The 16,340-nt window shown below is 39.4% G+C and overlaps 1 protein-coding gene across 1 annotated transcript in view; it reads left to right on the forward strand.

Moving 5' to 3' along the window:
• Positions 1-451: 451 nt before the first annotated feature.
• The window catches only part of fras1 (Fraser extracellular matrix complex subunit 1), a 189,718-nt gene continuing 173,829 nt past the window's right edge, over positions 452-16,340 (forward strand). Inside the window, exons 1-2 of the mRNA XM_077522572.1 lie at positions 452-956; positions 3,303-3,334. Coding sequence (XP_077378698.1) covers positions 881-956; positions 3,303-3,334 — 108 coding nt within the window. The 5' untranslated portion in view covers positions 452-880. The remainder of the gene's footprint in view (positions 957-3,302; positions 3,335-16,340) is intronic.

Genomic DNA, 16,340 nt, shown 5'->3' on the forward strand with positions numbered 1-16,340 from the left:
GTTAGCTTGATGTTTTACATTTATTCTAAACGTTTTAATATTTTAAACCCCCCCACCACACACCTCTTCTGAGATTTACATTTCTCTGGTTTAAACATTTACAATGTTTAAACTTTCATAAATTTTATAAAATGGGTATATTACTGAAATAAAAAAATAAAAATAAAATTGCACTAAAAAAAAGTACACGAGACCACGAAAAGTTATAGCAAGGGAACACTTTTTTTTTTTTTCCTGTTCTAACATAATTATTTGCGTAATTTTTCTATTCGCGGGCTGGCCCGGTCACTTTCTTTTTTTTCCCGCGAATAGCGGTGATCCACTGCAATTGTAATAATGGAATTGGAAGCGTTTAACCCTGCAGCCGCCATTAATAGTGCGCAGCAGGTGTACCAAATGAGTTGACCGGTGAGTCTGATTAGTTGCTCACTTTGTAGGTTACTCTCTCGAGGCCAAAACAGCTGATTTGAGACGAAGTGGCGTTGATTCGGTGAAGTTTCCTTGGCGGAGGTATTCCCTGCCTGGAGGAGGTGCAAAGAAGAGGAGGACGTGCATGTTTGCAGGACGGTGCTCGCTTGCCTACTCGTCATGTGCACGAGCTTCACATTTTTCTCCCCCCTGGAGTGCGTGTAAGGGAGGGGCGGAGCTGCACTTCCCCACTCGCAGGCTACCCCCGGACCTCGCCAGTTTTGCTGGCCGGAGCGCGGGGGAAACATTCCGCAACCGACCGGCGGACTTTTATTTTTCCTCCCGCGGGACGAGCGTGCGCGTCTGCCGGTGGTCGCGGTGGAAACGAGTCCCCTTCAGACCCTTTTCAACCGACGCCAGCTCCAACAAACCCGGACTGCGTTTGGATTAACAAGCCGGCTCGGCGGCGACCATGGCGGCTCGCTGGATGGTGCTCGGCGCAGCCCTGGCCGCAGCAGCCCTCCTGGCCGCCCCACGGGTGACACACGGTGGGTATTTTTATTTTTGTCCACTTGTGAAGTGGGTCAGGCTTGCGAGGCAGTCAGCCAGCCAGCTTGCTTGAGGAGACTTTGTCGGCATTTTGCTGCTGCACCCTGGGGGAGGGGTCACTCGCTAACTTTACACCTGCTCGCTCGTATAATGGCAAAGTGGCATGCAGGGTTTATTTATGTCGTTTTTTTGCTGGCTTGTGGATGAATGCGGATTGAAGACGGGTACCTACTTGGGACCCCAGAATGTTTTTGTGCACTTTTGATTGCATGATAGCACAAACTTGTGAAAGAAAATGTTGCATGGAAAGTAAGTGCAAAACTATCAGACAAATTGTACAGGCAAAAACAAACCAAAAAAATAAAATGTAATGGTGGGAAAAAAAAGTACTTGGAAAAAAGGTAAGTGATCTCTTCCAACAAAAAGGCATATTTTTTTTTTATTGTATAGGGAATAACAGAATTAAGGTACACCTGCTTACTTGTAATATAGAAAAAACATTTTTAGCTAATTGACTGTTTTAGAACTAGAGTGGGCCAACTCCAATGATGTAATTCCCAATTTTTATGGCTACGATAAAACCTGGGCAATTTATACCTCTGTGATTGAATTTATTTATTTTTGTGTGTGTGTACTTTTTTTTTTTTTTTTTTTTTTTTTTTTTTTTTTTTTAATACAGGAAATGTTGGACTTTATGATGACGCTTTTATCCACAATTAAAGGAATGTTTGACTCATTTAGCCATTTTCAGCAGTAAAAAAAAAAAAAGTAAATTTGTCTAGAATTAATTTCACACCTTTTTGAAAACACATTTTGCCAATTTCTTTTATGTTGACTGAAGATGACATCACAGGTGCTCGGGTAGCAGCCGATCACAGCTCACCTGGCTTCTAGGTTTGTGACATTAGCAAACTGAGCTGTGATTGGCCGTTACCTGAGCACCTGTGACGTCATCTCTGGTCGACGGCAAGGGGCGAAATGTGTTTTTTAAATGTATTAATTCTACATGAAAAATAATGAAGTTATCAAATTACCTACAGACAGATGTTTCTTGTTAAATTGTTTCACACTGTAACGTGAAAGCAAATTCAGTCAAGATTTGAGCGAGATTGCAACTGAAGATGAAAAATGGCATGTCATGATGATCACACATGTCAAAATCTCACCAGAATGTGAATGCCGCATTGCAGACTTGAATGTCAAACCAAATTGAATTCAAATTGGATCTGGATTTCACCTTTAGTGCCAATATAATTGAAACATAGCTAATCCCATTCTCATCTAATTTAGACCTAATCTGTTACATTAGTGGTTGTAATGTGAAACCAAATTCAGTCTAGATTTGATGAAGATTGCAATTGAAGATAAAAATGGCATGTCGTGATCACACGTCAAAATCTCATCAGAATGTGAATGTCGTATTAAAGCCTTGAATGTCAAACCAAATCGAATTCAGATTGGATCCAGATTTCATGTTTAGTGCCAATATAGTTGAAACATCACTAATCCCATTCTCATGTAATTTAGACCTAATCTGTTACATCAGTAATTGTAATGTGAAACCAAATTCAATTTAGATTTGATCAAGATTCCAATTGAAGATGGAAAAATGGTATGTCATGATCACACGTCAGAATGTGAATGCTGAATAACAGACTTGAATGTCAAACCAAATTGAATTCAGATTGGATCCAGATTCCATATTTAGTGCCAATATAGTTGAAACATCGCAAACCCCATTCTCATGTAATTTAGACCTAATCTGTTACATGTGGGGCAGCATCGGTGGCCGTAATGTGGAACCAAATTCAAACCAGATCTGATCAAGAGATTCAGATTGTGCGTTTGGGCACAATGTAAATGTAAAATTCAATTTAACATGTTCACATAAACATTACTGTCATATTGCATCAGATTTTGTGTACAGGATGACTTAGTGTCATGTCAAAACATCCAGTACAATCCAGATTTGATCCAGATTGCACATGTGTGAGCGAAAATTTTACACGGACAATCTTTTGGCAATCGTATCGCTGTCTAATCTCATCCGATTAGTCTGGAATTTATTGTATTTGTATTGGATTTGAATAGCTAAGAAATGCCTTGAAATGGAATCCTAATCCCCCAAAGTTGCTCGTGGGTCCGAGTAAGGCGATGTCGGAGGCGTGACTTCAGCGGGCCGTGACGACGTCATGATCTCACATCCGTGTGCTGTAAATTTGACCTGTGTGATAATCCCAATCCTGCATGTGCATAATAATCCCTGCGCATGGAAACATGACCCAGATGTGCGCTGATGCTAATGTTCCCTCTTGTTCTGTGTGCGTGTGTGTGGGCGTGTTTAGGTGTGTGCATCTCCGAGGGAGTCGTCCACCCGGTAGGTTGATCCTCCTCTTCCTTGTTTTCATTCCGGCCCGGGATTGAGACGGCAATATCTTGTGTGTTGAAAAGAAACTGATGTGCTCATAAATTATTCATGAGTGGGCGTCGGTTTAGTATGGGATCAGGAAGTAGACGAGTGTGCCGGATGAGCTCATTGGCCGAGCATCATTTATAATGCATGCTATAATGCTTGCTTGATCACTGCAGCCACCAACTTGCTGTTCCGCTGCTTGCACTGCTCTGATTGGTCAGAAATCAGGAAGTGATGTTGTTCTCTTCAACTTTACTTGATGTGATGTTTATGATCAATATACTATTGATGTTTTGAACTGCTGTCTGATCTGACACTTTTTGTGTCACTGTTGGTTAGTTGCGAAAGTATTTCACATGAACTTTTCTCTCATCTTTTTGGTGAAAAACAAAGCTCCTTGGTGGCAGGGGGTGGATGAGATCTGCCCGGTTCCTAAAGACTAAAGACTGGATGTTGTGGGGCTGTCGTGGTTGACACGCCTCTACAGCATTGCGTGGACATCAGGGACAGTGCCTCTGGATCAGCAACCGGGGTGGTGGTCCCCCTATTTAAGAAGGGGAACCCGAGGGTGTGTTCCAACTACAGAGGGATCACACTCCTCAGCCTCCCTGCTAAGGTCTATTCAGGGGTGCTGGAGAGGAGTGTCCGTCGGGAGGTCGAATCTCGGATTCAGGAGGAGCAGTGTGGTTTTCGTCCACATGTGTTTTGTGGATTTGGAAAGGCGTTCCACCGTGTCCCTCGGTGGGTCCTATGGGGGGTGCTACGGGAGTACGGGATACTGAGCCCCCTGATACGAGCTGTTCGGTCCCAGTACGACTGGTGTCAGAGTTTGGTCCGCATTGCCGGCAGTAAGTCGGATCCGTTTCCGGTGAGGGTTGGACTCCGCCAAGGTTGCCCTTTGTCACCGATTCTGTTCATAACTTTTATGGACAGAATTTCTAGGCGCAGCCGAGGCGTCGAGGGGTTCCGGTTTGGTGGCCTCAGCATTGCATCTCTGCTCTTTGCAGATGATGTGGTGCTGTTGACTTCATCAAGCCGTGATCTCCAACTCTCACTGGAGCGGTTCGCAGCCGAGTGTGAAGCGGTTGGGATGAAGATCAGCACCTCCAAATCCGAGACCATGGTCCTCAGTCGGAAAAGGGTGGAGCGTCGTCTTCAGGTCGGGGATGAGATCCTGCCCCAAGTGGAGGAGTTCAAGTATCTTGGGGTCTTGTTCATGAGCGGGAGATCGACAGGCGGATCGGTGCAGTGTCCGCAACGATGTGGACTCTGTATCGGTCCGTTGTAGTGAAGAAGGAGTTGAGCCAAAAGGCGAAGCTCTCGATTTACCGGTCGATCTACGTTCCGACCCTCACCTATGGTCACGAGCTGTAGGTCGTGACCGAAAGAACGAGATCCCGGATACAAGCGGGCGAAATGAGTTTCCTCCACAAGGTGTCCGGGCTCTCCCTTAGAAATAGGGTGAGAAGCTCGGTCATCCGGGAGGGACTCAGAGTCGAGCCGCTGCTCCTCCGCGTCGAGAGGAGCCAGCTGAGGTGGCTCGGGCATCTGGTTCGGATGCCTCCAAGACGCCTCCCTGGAGAGGTGTTCCGGGCATGTCCCACCGGCGGGAGGCCCCGGGGACGACCTACGACACGCTGGAGTGACTGTCTCTCGGCTGGCCTGGGAACGCTTTGGGATCCCGCCGGATGAGCTGGTTGAAGTGGCTGGGGAGAGGGAAGTCTGGGCTTCCCTCCTAGAGCTGCTGCCACCGCAACCCGACCCCCTGATAAGCGGCAGAAGATGGATGGATGGATGGACAACTTGACACAATTACAGTATATCAACAAGTGGCTACTCTGGCTCCACGCTATTAGCTAGTAAATTAGCCAGCATTAGTTAGTGGCCAGATTAACATTATTGTTGGAACGTTATAGCCGTTGGATTAATGTTAGGTTATAACTATAATTGACTATTTTTGTTTTTAACCTTTTAATGTGAATCCATCTCCTGTCTGTCCCATGTTTGTGCGTATTGTATTCGCTAGCTGCAGGTTTGAAATGGGGTGTGTCACTGTGTATCACATGACAGTTCATAGATTTTAGTCCTTTTTTTTTTTTTTTTTTTTTTTTTTTTAGTGAAGTACATTTTTGTCTCGTCTTCATTCGTCGACGAAATTGCATACTGATTTAGTCCCAGTTATTGTTTATGAACGAGGGTTTTAGTCTAGTTTAGTTTTAGCCCGATGAAAAATGCGTGTTGACGAAATTAATTTTTACTTTTCGTTGACAAAATGAACGCAAGTTGAACTGCTGAAATGCTCACTGTCAGTCCAATGAAATGAGTCAGCATTTTTCTTTCAGCGCTTTGTAACCTTGTACACAGCAGTGAAATTTGCACTTGTAGAAAAACGACGGCAAAACAACTTGCAAAACAACTCGTAATTTGAACGTAAAAGAGGCTCTCAAGAGATGTTCCCAGGGGGCGAAAAGTGGCAGTCCCGCCCCCCCTTTCGCACCTCACCTCCTTTGCTGTGTAATTAAAGGCGGAAACGGCGGGACATGACATACCTTGCGACCGGATGCTTCCCGATGCTTTTACAAGGGGATCATTTGTTGTGGCAAATGTTTTTTTTTTTTTTCCTTCCAAAGTGTTTTTTGGGGCGGGGGGTTATTGAAGGGATGCAGTTGGGATGTCCCAGCATGTCCCGACATGGTCCAAAAGGCCATTCTAGAGTTCAAAGAGAAGAAGCTTTTTTTTTTCTTTCCCCTGCGGCGGTTCTGAAAGTGCGGACGGGAACAAAAAAAAAGTGGAGATGAAAGTCGTGGAACATCACAGGTTGCCGCGGAATATTGAAAGGAGATGTTCCCAAGCAGTCATTACTTTTGCATTCCGACGGATCGGCTGACATTTGCGCCAAAATGTCAGCCCGCTTCGTGATGAATGTCGATGCAAGTCCACAGAAGTTCATCGACGACAAACTGAAACGGTCGGATCGTTGGCTGGCGTGCAAAGTGAATTCACACATTAGTTTGCAAAAGTGTACAAAAGTGAAAAGACTGACAAATATGTCCTACCGAGTTGTGGCAATTATAGTGCAAAACTGATTTTCAGTTATTTTGCCGGTGGACGGGCTATTTTATGAAACAATTTGATTGGAAACGAGAACTATTTCTAGCTAGTTTCATCAGGGGATATCGCTAATATTTATTAATTGTGAGCTTGTGAATCCTTTGGGACTTTTTATTTATTTATTTATTTATTTATTTATTATTTTTTTTTTATTAAGCGCGCTGACTAGCAACGCAACCCTGACATAACGCGTATTTTTGCACCACGATTGTCATGATGTTACGTCACTTGTGTTAATTTTGTCTGCCATTTTGAAATTTAATCTCAGTTTTAGTCAAATTTCAGTCACTCTTGTTAGTTTTGATCACAGTTAGTCAACTTCATCCCATTTTTATTTTGTCCATTTTTAGTAACTATAAATCTAGCATTTTAGTTTTTATTTCAGTCAAAGAAATTTTATTCATCTAGTTTTTGTCAACAGAAATTGTCATGTTTTAGTTATGACAATCATCTTTACACGTATATTTTTTTTTGTGAGCTGATTATATTGAACCGTTTCGGATCTAAAACTATTTCACATCAAATTTTCTCATCTTTTTGATGAAAAACAACTTGACACACAATTACAGTGGCTACTGTGGCTCCATGCTATGAGCTAGTAAGTTAGCCGGCATTCGTTAGCAGTCGAGTTAAAATTATTGTTGAAATGTTATAGCTGTTGGATTAATGTTGAATTATAACTACAATTTACTTTTTTTTTTTTTTTTTAACCGTTCACCATGAATCCACCTCCTGTCTGTCCCAGGTTTGTGCTGTGTGTCACATGACAGTGTCACAGACGTGACAGATTAACAGCGACAAGATTTGACAAAATCACACAATTTTTGTCTCAGTTTTGTTGATGAACTAAAATGTCCATAGATTTTCGTCCAGTTTTTATTTAGTGAAGTACATTTCCGTCTCGTCTTCATTAGTTGACGAAAATGCATACTGACAATTATTGTTTATCAATGAGGGGTTTAGTCTAGTCTAGTCTAGTTTTAGTCCGGTGAAAAATTTGTGTTGACAAAATTTATTTTTGTTTATTTTTTGTTGACGAAATTAACTCTATACTTCACATTCACATGACATCACGTTATGTTACGCTACATCACGACAACGACACGTCTCGTGACAAAATGTTTTCTGACGCATTATGTGACAAGTCATTTCTCGATGACGTTACTCGCATGTCTCCGTAACGCCAAACAAGTATTTAACATGTGAGTCAACTTGGCTTGTTGAAAATCATGGCTAATGGCCTACTTATATGTACAAGTGTTATCTGAAAGTACCCTCCATTCATTTAGATGGAAAACTGGAGCTAATGATATCCAATGGAAAAATGCACAAAAAAAAAAAAAGTAAATAAAATTCACGCAATAGCGCCACCTAGACATGCAGTACCTGCCATTAATTTAGATGGAAAAGGAACTAGGATAGTTGGTATATTTGTAATCACTTAGCATAATTGCCATGGATACGTTTACAATGTACAGTCAGAGGTGGGATTCGAACCCGTGACCTCCTGGTTACTGGACGATGCATTTTACCAAGGGCACCACTGAGCAATATCACAGAGCTGGTAATGATGATCAGTTGTATGTATGGAAGTGGGCGTGGAATGTGGGTCTTTGAAAAAGTTCAATGTCAGTCTCATTAAAAATGAATGGGGAAACGTTTAAATTTAACATTAAATTGTACGAATACTCTAAGTAGTGTGAAATCAGACGATATATTCCCAAGATGGCGTGAATTTTTGAAGCAAGTTGAAATCTGAATGGTGTAAATCGGAAGTATTATGTGGGAGTTATTAGACGGAAAAAAATAACGTATGTGGGAATGATTTGCATTCCCACATACGTTATTTTTTTTGGACTCAAATTGAGACTCAAACTGAGACTATATTTTAAAATGGCGGATAAAATGAACACTACTTCAAACAAGCGCTACTTTAGTGCAAACAGATTAGCAACACATCCGAGCAACGAAGTGACGTCAAGTCCAATTTCAGGCCCCTATGTGGCGTCTTGCACCAGACACCCGGTTTTACGCCGCGCATTTCCATTTAATGCCGTAACGGGAGCGGCCACTCGCAATGTCAGGAATTCCTGCCTGGAGGGCTGGCCGATTTATATTTGGACGCGGCAGCTATGATGCTAACGGCTGTTAAAGCTGCTGTGGCGGCGGTACGATGATGTGATGATGATGATTGTCACAACACATGTAGTCAAACATGTTAAATACACAAACGCTTTCGATGGCGGCGACGTGCTAGCAAAGGCGCCTGATTGGAGGAATGTAACACGTTGTCCTTTGCGAATGTACCTTGTGGATGCATGTTTAAAAAAAATCTATTTAGTCTACTTTCTCTCTGTTTAATCTGTACAAAACACAGAATATATTCGGTAAGGGACAGGAAGTGTAACTTTGCCGTACAAGGGTGATAAACAAACGGTGCACGGTACACGCTATGTTGAAATGTGACACGTGTCATCCTGATAACTCAAGAGATGTTACATCACCACATTGTATTATGACGTATTGTTGTAATGTTACATTATAACACTTCATGTTAAATTGTGTTACGTTTAGTTTTTTTTTTGTGTTGGGTTACATGTTGCGTTACAACTAGTGTTGTTCCGATACCGATACTGGTATCGGCAGATGTGCCGATACAGTGGAACCTCTACTTACGAACGTCTCTTCATACGAAATTTTCGAGTTACGAAACGCCTCAACGGGAAAATATTGCCTCTTGTTACGAAAGAAATTTCTAGATACGAAAGGTAAAAATGCATTACCGAACGCAACATACTTTCAGCTATGGCTATTGCCTACCATAGGTACCTACGAGCGTAAATACTAGATCGGTGTTTGTGCATCGTTCTGGCATCCCATTGGCTAAGAGGAACCTCTACCATAGGTATCTATGAGCGTATACTAGATTGGTGTCTATACAGCGTCCTCATCATTCATCCCGCGGCCCATGAGGTGTTTTTCGTAAATGTATGAACTAACGGCCAACGAATTTGTGCAAAAAATCAAACAATTGTTGATTGATGAAGGCACAGTAAGTTTTTAATTGCGACGAGACGGGCCTTTTTTTTTTTTTTTTTTTTTGAAAAAGATGCCTCGCCATACCGGAAGTTTCCATGAAGTTTCAGAATTTGTTTAAAAGAATCGCCCAGAAAAAGTGTTCACCAGTTGGGCGTTTGCTTACTAAGATGATGTTTGCATTGGACATTTCCGAAGGATTGTTTAAAAAAATAAATAAATAAATAAAATAAAAAAACATCCATGGATCAGTTCTTTACAAAACACCAGGCAAAAAAAAAAAAAAAAACACTTCTGAGATAGAGGAACATGAACCAAAGAGGGCAAAAAACGATGAGGACAGCAGTTAAAAAGGTAAATGACCATCATTTTTATTCTTTACTTTATTCTTTGTTTTTTTACATTATGCACAACTCTCATTTATTGCGCAATAATCTAATTGTAACGTATTTGTTACATGTTTTGATACATTTGTATTCTTTATAAAACATTTCTGTCTGAATTTTGGGAGGCTTGGAACGGATTAGGGCATTTACATGGAAAATGCGTCTCTACTTACAAATTTTTCTACTTAAGAACTTTCTTCCAGAACCAATTAATTTCGTAAGTAGAGGTACCACTGTACTTCATTAAAACAGTGGTATCGGTATCGGTGAGTACTCACAAGTAACATGCCGATACCATTAATTCTAATGCTAATATAGGATTTTGGATGCAGCATCTTGTGTCTTGCTTGTGCACGACATTCACTGGTATGTGACGTGTTAAGTGAATGCCGATCTAAAATATCCTATTGGCCCTTGAATGCTCTGAACCAATAGCAGGACAGCTTTTTCATGTTGAGGAAAAAAACCCAAAAACTTAAATATTGGTATGGCATCAGTATCGGGTGATACTGCAAAGCTGGGTATTGGTATCGGTATCGGGGGCCAAAAAACGGTATCGTAACAACACTCGTTACAACGCCTTCTTGTTTTATTTTATTTTATTTTATTTTTATTATTATTATTATTATTATTATTATTATTAGTAGTAGTAGTAGTATTTTATTTATTTTTTTGTTTGTTGTTTCTGTTATGTGATGTGACTTAACGTAACGTTCCATAATTGAGAATATATTTGTTATGTAAAGCTACAGTACATGTACTTTGAATTTACGTTATTTGAACTGCTTTAACTTTATGTAATGTTACACTGCGTTTACATTATGACATCTTAACTCATTCACTCGCACTCGTTTTCACTGAAGCAACTCCCTTCGCTCCCACCTGTTTTACTGGATTTTGACTAATTTTGCCACGCCCACAGAATATTGTGTTCTACTACTATAATATTTGGTAGCTTCCATGTTTTTTAGAGTATCTTATTTCATCAGGGAAAAATATATACATTTCTATCTGTTTTCATTTTGCAGCAGGGAAACAGCTTTTTGCAACACGGCACTGGTTGATCTCTTATACACTGCTCCCACCTGCTGGCCGTTTTTAACCATTACTTCAAGCATTCTTTGTTCTTTGGTTCTATGCTCTAGCATAAAAAACAAAAACCTGTAAATATGTCTTTGGGAGCATGGTGGTATTTAAAATAGAACGTATTTATACGTTTTTGGGAGCAAATGAGTTAATGTATCCACATTTTACATGACAGCATTTTGCGTTACGACGGTTTACATCATGCCGAAGATGCTTTACCGAAATGTGTTTATAATGTTCAAAAAAACAAAAAACAAAAAGGTAATCACATTTAAAAAAGAAAAAGTATTATAATGAAGCTTGGCAGAAAGCTTTCAAATGTTATGCATTTCTATTTGTTAGCAAAGGTAGCGGGATTACGCAAACTTGGCGAGAGCATTTGCGTTTGAGCACAGCGCTCGCTAAAAATGCCAACAGAGGATTTTATTTTCACTTTCAAATCAAAATGACATCAAAACTTCACGTAACCAGAAAGTAACAAACAACAACAACAAGAAGATAAAATCCACCCAATAAGAAGCCCGTAACGACCTTGAGCGCGACAAAATGACAAGTTCACACGGGGTTCGAGTTGACTTTGCCGTCCGAGTCTGTTTTTGCTATACCGCGCACGCATCGGGAGCGTCCGTCGCACGCGCGCAACATTTACAAGGTGGCGGCTGTAAAAAGTGATGAAGCGACGGACGCCGGCGCCGCCATTAAAGTCTGAGTGGGGCTTTTTACGAGCACATTTTCTCTTTTTCCTCCGCGATGGCGTCGGGCACGGCGTCGCGTGTCGTTACTTCTCCCGCTAGACTGTAAAAGTGTCACATTACCGGATTGAACATATTGATTGATCAACAATGATGTGTTTTTTTTTTTTCTTACTTACTGGGAAGTTCTTGTTACTTATCAACTTGAAAGCCATGGCGAACATGCCTAAAACGAACATCTGTTTGATCGTTTTTGAAAATACAGCCCGTTCATCATCAGCCAGATTCATTAACAACATGAAATTTGAAAATTATGAGCAGGACACCGCAAACGTTTCAAGAAGCTATACATGGAAATGACACAGGAAGTTAGCAGTTTTGGTTTAAAACTAAGCTAAGCTAAACCTCAGGGTTTTTGTTTGAAAATTCAACACCCAAAGCCAATTCTGCCTGGCAACATGACATTTGGTAGACGTGTTTATCACCAAAAAGAAGCCTTATAGAAGAAGGATAACAAAGTTAGCCTCGAAGAGTCCATTTTAGGATCATTTTGTCACGGATGGCGGTGCGTGGATGTGATGGAGGATCCAATTGCGACGAAGCAGGGCAAGGAGGCAGAGGTCAAGCCAAAGAGGGATTTAATAGAACAAAACAAGGAGGTAAACGAGGTACTGGTCAGAAACAACAAACACACTTCGGGAAGGCAAACAAGGCAAACTTGGGATGAACTATGGGGCAAAAATGCGGCAGCACGTCGGGAGGAAATAATTAATCGACGCGGACATAGGGGAGACAAGAGACTAATGCTGCATTCGAGGATGGTCCGAAGTTGTTTTTTCCCAGTTCTGACCTGAAAGCGTTCGAGGCGAAAGTAAACAACCAAATGGCGGATCATTTGGAGCCGCTAGCTACAAAAAAAATGGATGTGGAAGCCTAAGGTATGTTGTTTTTGGTTTAAACAGTATGTCAATCACTACTTTCATGGTGTAAATTGTCATTCAATGAAATCGTTTGTTTCCGGATATAATCGTACTACTGTATATGGAAGTCTTCAAGCTATCTTAGCTTGCTAGCTGCTAACAAACAGACCGGCCCGTTTACAACACATTCCTCAGCAGAGATCAAGCCCAATTTAAAGTGTTAATTGTTAACTTTTTGTTCAAAATTACTCAAGTGTTACAAAAGATGTCCCGAGTAGTACACTACATTACTACCACTCATTGAAACCAGTCGTTTGGAGCCGCTAGCTACAAAAAAATGGAGGGCAAAGTGGAAGCTTAAGGTACGTTGTTTTTGGTTTAAACAGTACGTCGATCACTACTTTCGTGATCTAAATTGTCATTCATAAAATCGTTTGTGTCCGGATATACTCGTCTTGCTGTATATGGAAGTCTTTAAGCTATCTTAGCTTGCTAGCTGCTAACAAACAGACCGGCACGTTTACAACACATTCCTTAGAAGAAATCAAGCCTGAGTTAGTGTTGTGATAACCGTGTTAAATCGTTAACTTTTTGTTCAAAATTATTCAAATACTTTTGCAAAAAAAAAAAAAGTATGAATGATTGTTTCACTAAAGATAATATGGCACATTCATCACATCTGCCTGGAATTTACAATCAAAGGTTAAATGTTATGACCCACTGTATAGGAAAAAGAGAAAAAAACTACCTGATATCAAATGATCTGAGCATATCCTCGTCATCATGTCAGCTAGCAACATGAAATTTGGCATACAAGTCGGTGAAAGTCAAGTGAGGTGGGGAAAACCGCATTAGCGGTGAGGAGTTCCGGTGGGAGAAGAGGAAGTTCTGTGGGAAAACTGTTAGGAAGAGAATCCACAAAGTCAAAAGTGTTGCTCCTCCTGGGCCAGATTAGCAATTCCGGACGGCTTTGAAGAGAGTCCACTTTGGATGCTAATTTTTTAAGCTAGGTTTTTTTTCTTTTTTTTTTCTTTTTTTTTTTTCTTTTTTTTTACGTTGGAGAAACCATATTGATTTTTTTTTCTTAACTTTCTGATTAAAGGTGCTTTAGATAGCTTGAGTCAAAAAATCATATCAGAGCTAGTATTTAAGATAATGCATAAAGTACTTCAATATTGATACTGAAACGGCATCAGTAAAAACACTGGCATCATAGCTAATAGCATAATAGTTGAAATGATTTTGTATTTTTATTTTTCCATTTTTATTATTTCAAAATGGTAATACGATACTGAATAATATACTCTTAATTCATTCACTCCCAGCCATTTTCACTGAAGCAACCCCTTTACTGGATTTGGACTGCTTTTGCAAGGCCCACATAAGACAAAGAAAGATTAGCATCTCTTCTTTCATCAGGAAAAAAAAAAGTATATTTCTATCTGTTTACGTTTTGCAGCAATCAGCATTGGAATATAGCTAAGTTTAATCACAAATCTGTTTTAAAAAGTGGGGAAAAGAGTTTTTGCAACATGGCCCTGGTTGATCTCTTATACTCTGCTACCACCTGCTGGTCGTTTTTATAATAACTACCATTGCTTCAAGCATTTTCTTCAGTTTAGGGGCTGCATCAAAGCCTTCTGTATGCTCTAGCATAACCCCCCCCCCCCCCCCCCCATAAAAAAAAACCGTATAAAAACATTTAAAAAAAACAAAAAACGTATAAGTACGTCTTTGGGATAAATGAGTTAAGCATGGCATAGTATTGTTTTTACTAGCCAGATACTAATACTATTTTTTTTACTATTAAAATGTAAAAATTATTTAAAGTTTTAAAATTAAAATGACTACGAATAACATAATACTTTTTTTTGCCACTGGTGGTAACACTGATCAGATTATTATTATTACATATGTATATATATATATATATATATATATATATATATATATATATATATATATATATATATATATATATATTTTTTTTTTAAACCACTCACAATTTTCAACAATTTTTCTTGAAAAATCCAAGGATTAAAATATTGTTTAAAATGTTAGCTGGACTGCGTTTGTTTTTTGTCAGCTGTTGTTGCTTTTATTTGATTTTATTGATTGCTTTGTCTTGTAAACAAAACATTGAAAACAATACAGTGGAATACAAATGCCATGTATACCTTTTTAAAACTGCTTGGTCAAAAAATACAGAAACTAATTTTGGTCAAATATTGGACAACCCACTACTTGGGTCAATTTGACTGAACTTTAGGTTGTTTTTGTATCAAAATAACCAAATTTTTTGACGTTGTTTTTGTAAAATAAAAACTGTTTGTTTTGCATGAAAAGATGCAGAAAGTTGTCGTAGGTCGGTGCAATTTTTGACCAAAATTTGGTTATTTTTCACCCGGCATTTTTTAAGAGTGTACTTAAAACAACCATATAATTTGTTAGTTGATGCTAGCAAACAACGCAAAACGTGTCGGCTAGCAAAACTGGCGTCGATCTTGCAGTGTTTTAACTCTTTAACGCGACAGCTATTTGAACATAACTGGGAAGCAACAAATAATCTAATATTCGCAGATATCTATTCCTTATGCACTGCGAAGAATAACTATTACCGCAATTTTCCTCTTCATTTATATTAACATTTCTGTACTACATTGCCCCCTGGTGGCCAAGCTGCACACACTAGAAGGAGCATCTTAATGGCTAACAAAATGAAGTGTGAAACACAGACAGCAAAAATGGAATCCCTCATTACATTTCCATTCATTTCAGAGGATAGCGATGATATGAGATGAGTATTCAGTATTAGACTTGTATCTCAATTCACTGCTATCCTTTTTTTTTGTAGTTGACATGAAGCACTGGCAAGACGACACATGCAGCAGTGTGCTCCTTTGAGAACTAGTTTGTGAAGAACCCCCCCACCACCAAAAAAATTAAAGTGGTCCAGGACACACACATACACGCACACAAATGGATCATCTGAGGACCAGCGAGTCGCCACAAGTGAATTATTAAGCGTCTCGAGGCTGTGAAGTGCTGCTCTCTTTTTTTTCCAAACGCTTTTAAAGCTCGCCCAACATTTCCCCTCGATTCCAAACTCGTCATGTTCCTTCCCTCCGTTTCGATTTTGACCTTAACGCCACCGACGGGAAACTTTTGCATACACACGGCCGATCGTATAATACTAATAACAATCCCCACATCATGCCGAAAAAAAGAGGTAGTGTGCATGCCAGGCCACTAGTTGGCGATAAAGGAATTTTATTAAAAAAAATAAAAAAAATAAATATATATATATATATATATATATATATATATATATATATATATATATATATATATATATATAGATTTTTTTTTTTTGTAAGCTGTAAATGTACGGAGGTTGTTGAAGCCCATGTGAGAAAAGACACAAATTTGTTTGAAGATATTACAAATATTTAAATAAATAAATAAATAGTACGATATGTAGTCAATTTTAGAAGTATGCATATTTAAATAAATAAATAAATAAATAAATAGTACGATATGTAGTCAATTTTAAAAGTATACAATTTTTTTTACTGACTTACAACTGTCCATGCTTCCACACATGAAAAAAAAATTTACAAAATATACAATCTCTAAAAAATATATTTTTATATTTAAGTTTTACATTTTTGAACAATTATGAATAGTATAAAATGTCAAATATTACTTTGGAAAAATATTTAAGGATGAAAAAAAAATA

This window comes from Festucalex cinctus, chromosome 5 (genome assembly GCF_051991245.1).
Source record: "Festucalex cinctus isolate MCC-2025b chromosome 5, RoL_Fcin_1.0, whole genome shotgun sequence".
In the NCBI taxonomy this organism is placed as follows: domain Eukaryota; kingdom Metazoa; phylum Chordata; class Actinopteri; order Syngnathiformes; family Syngnathidae; genus Festucalex; species Festucalex cinctus.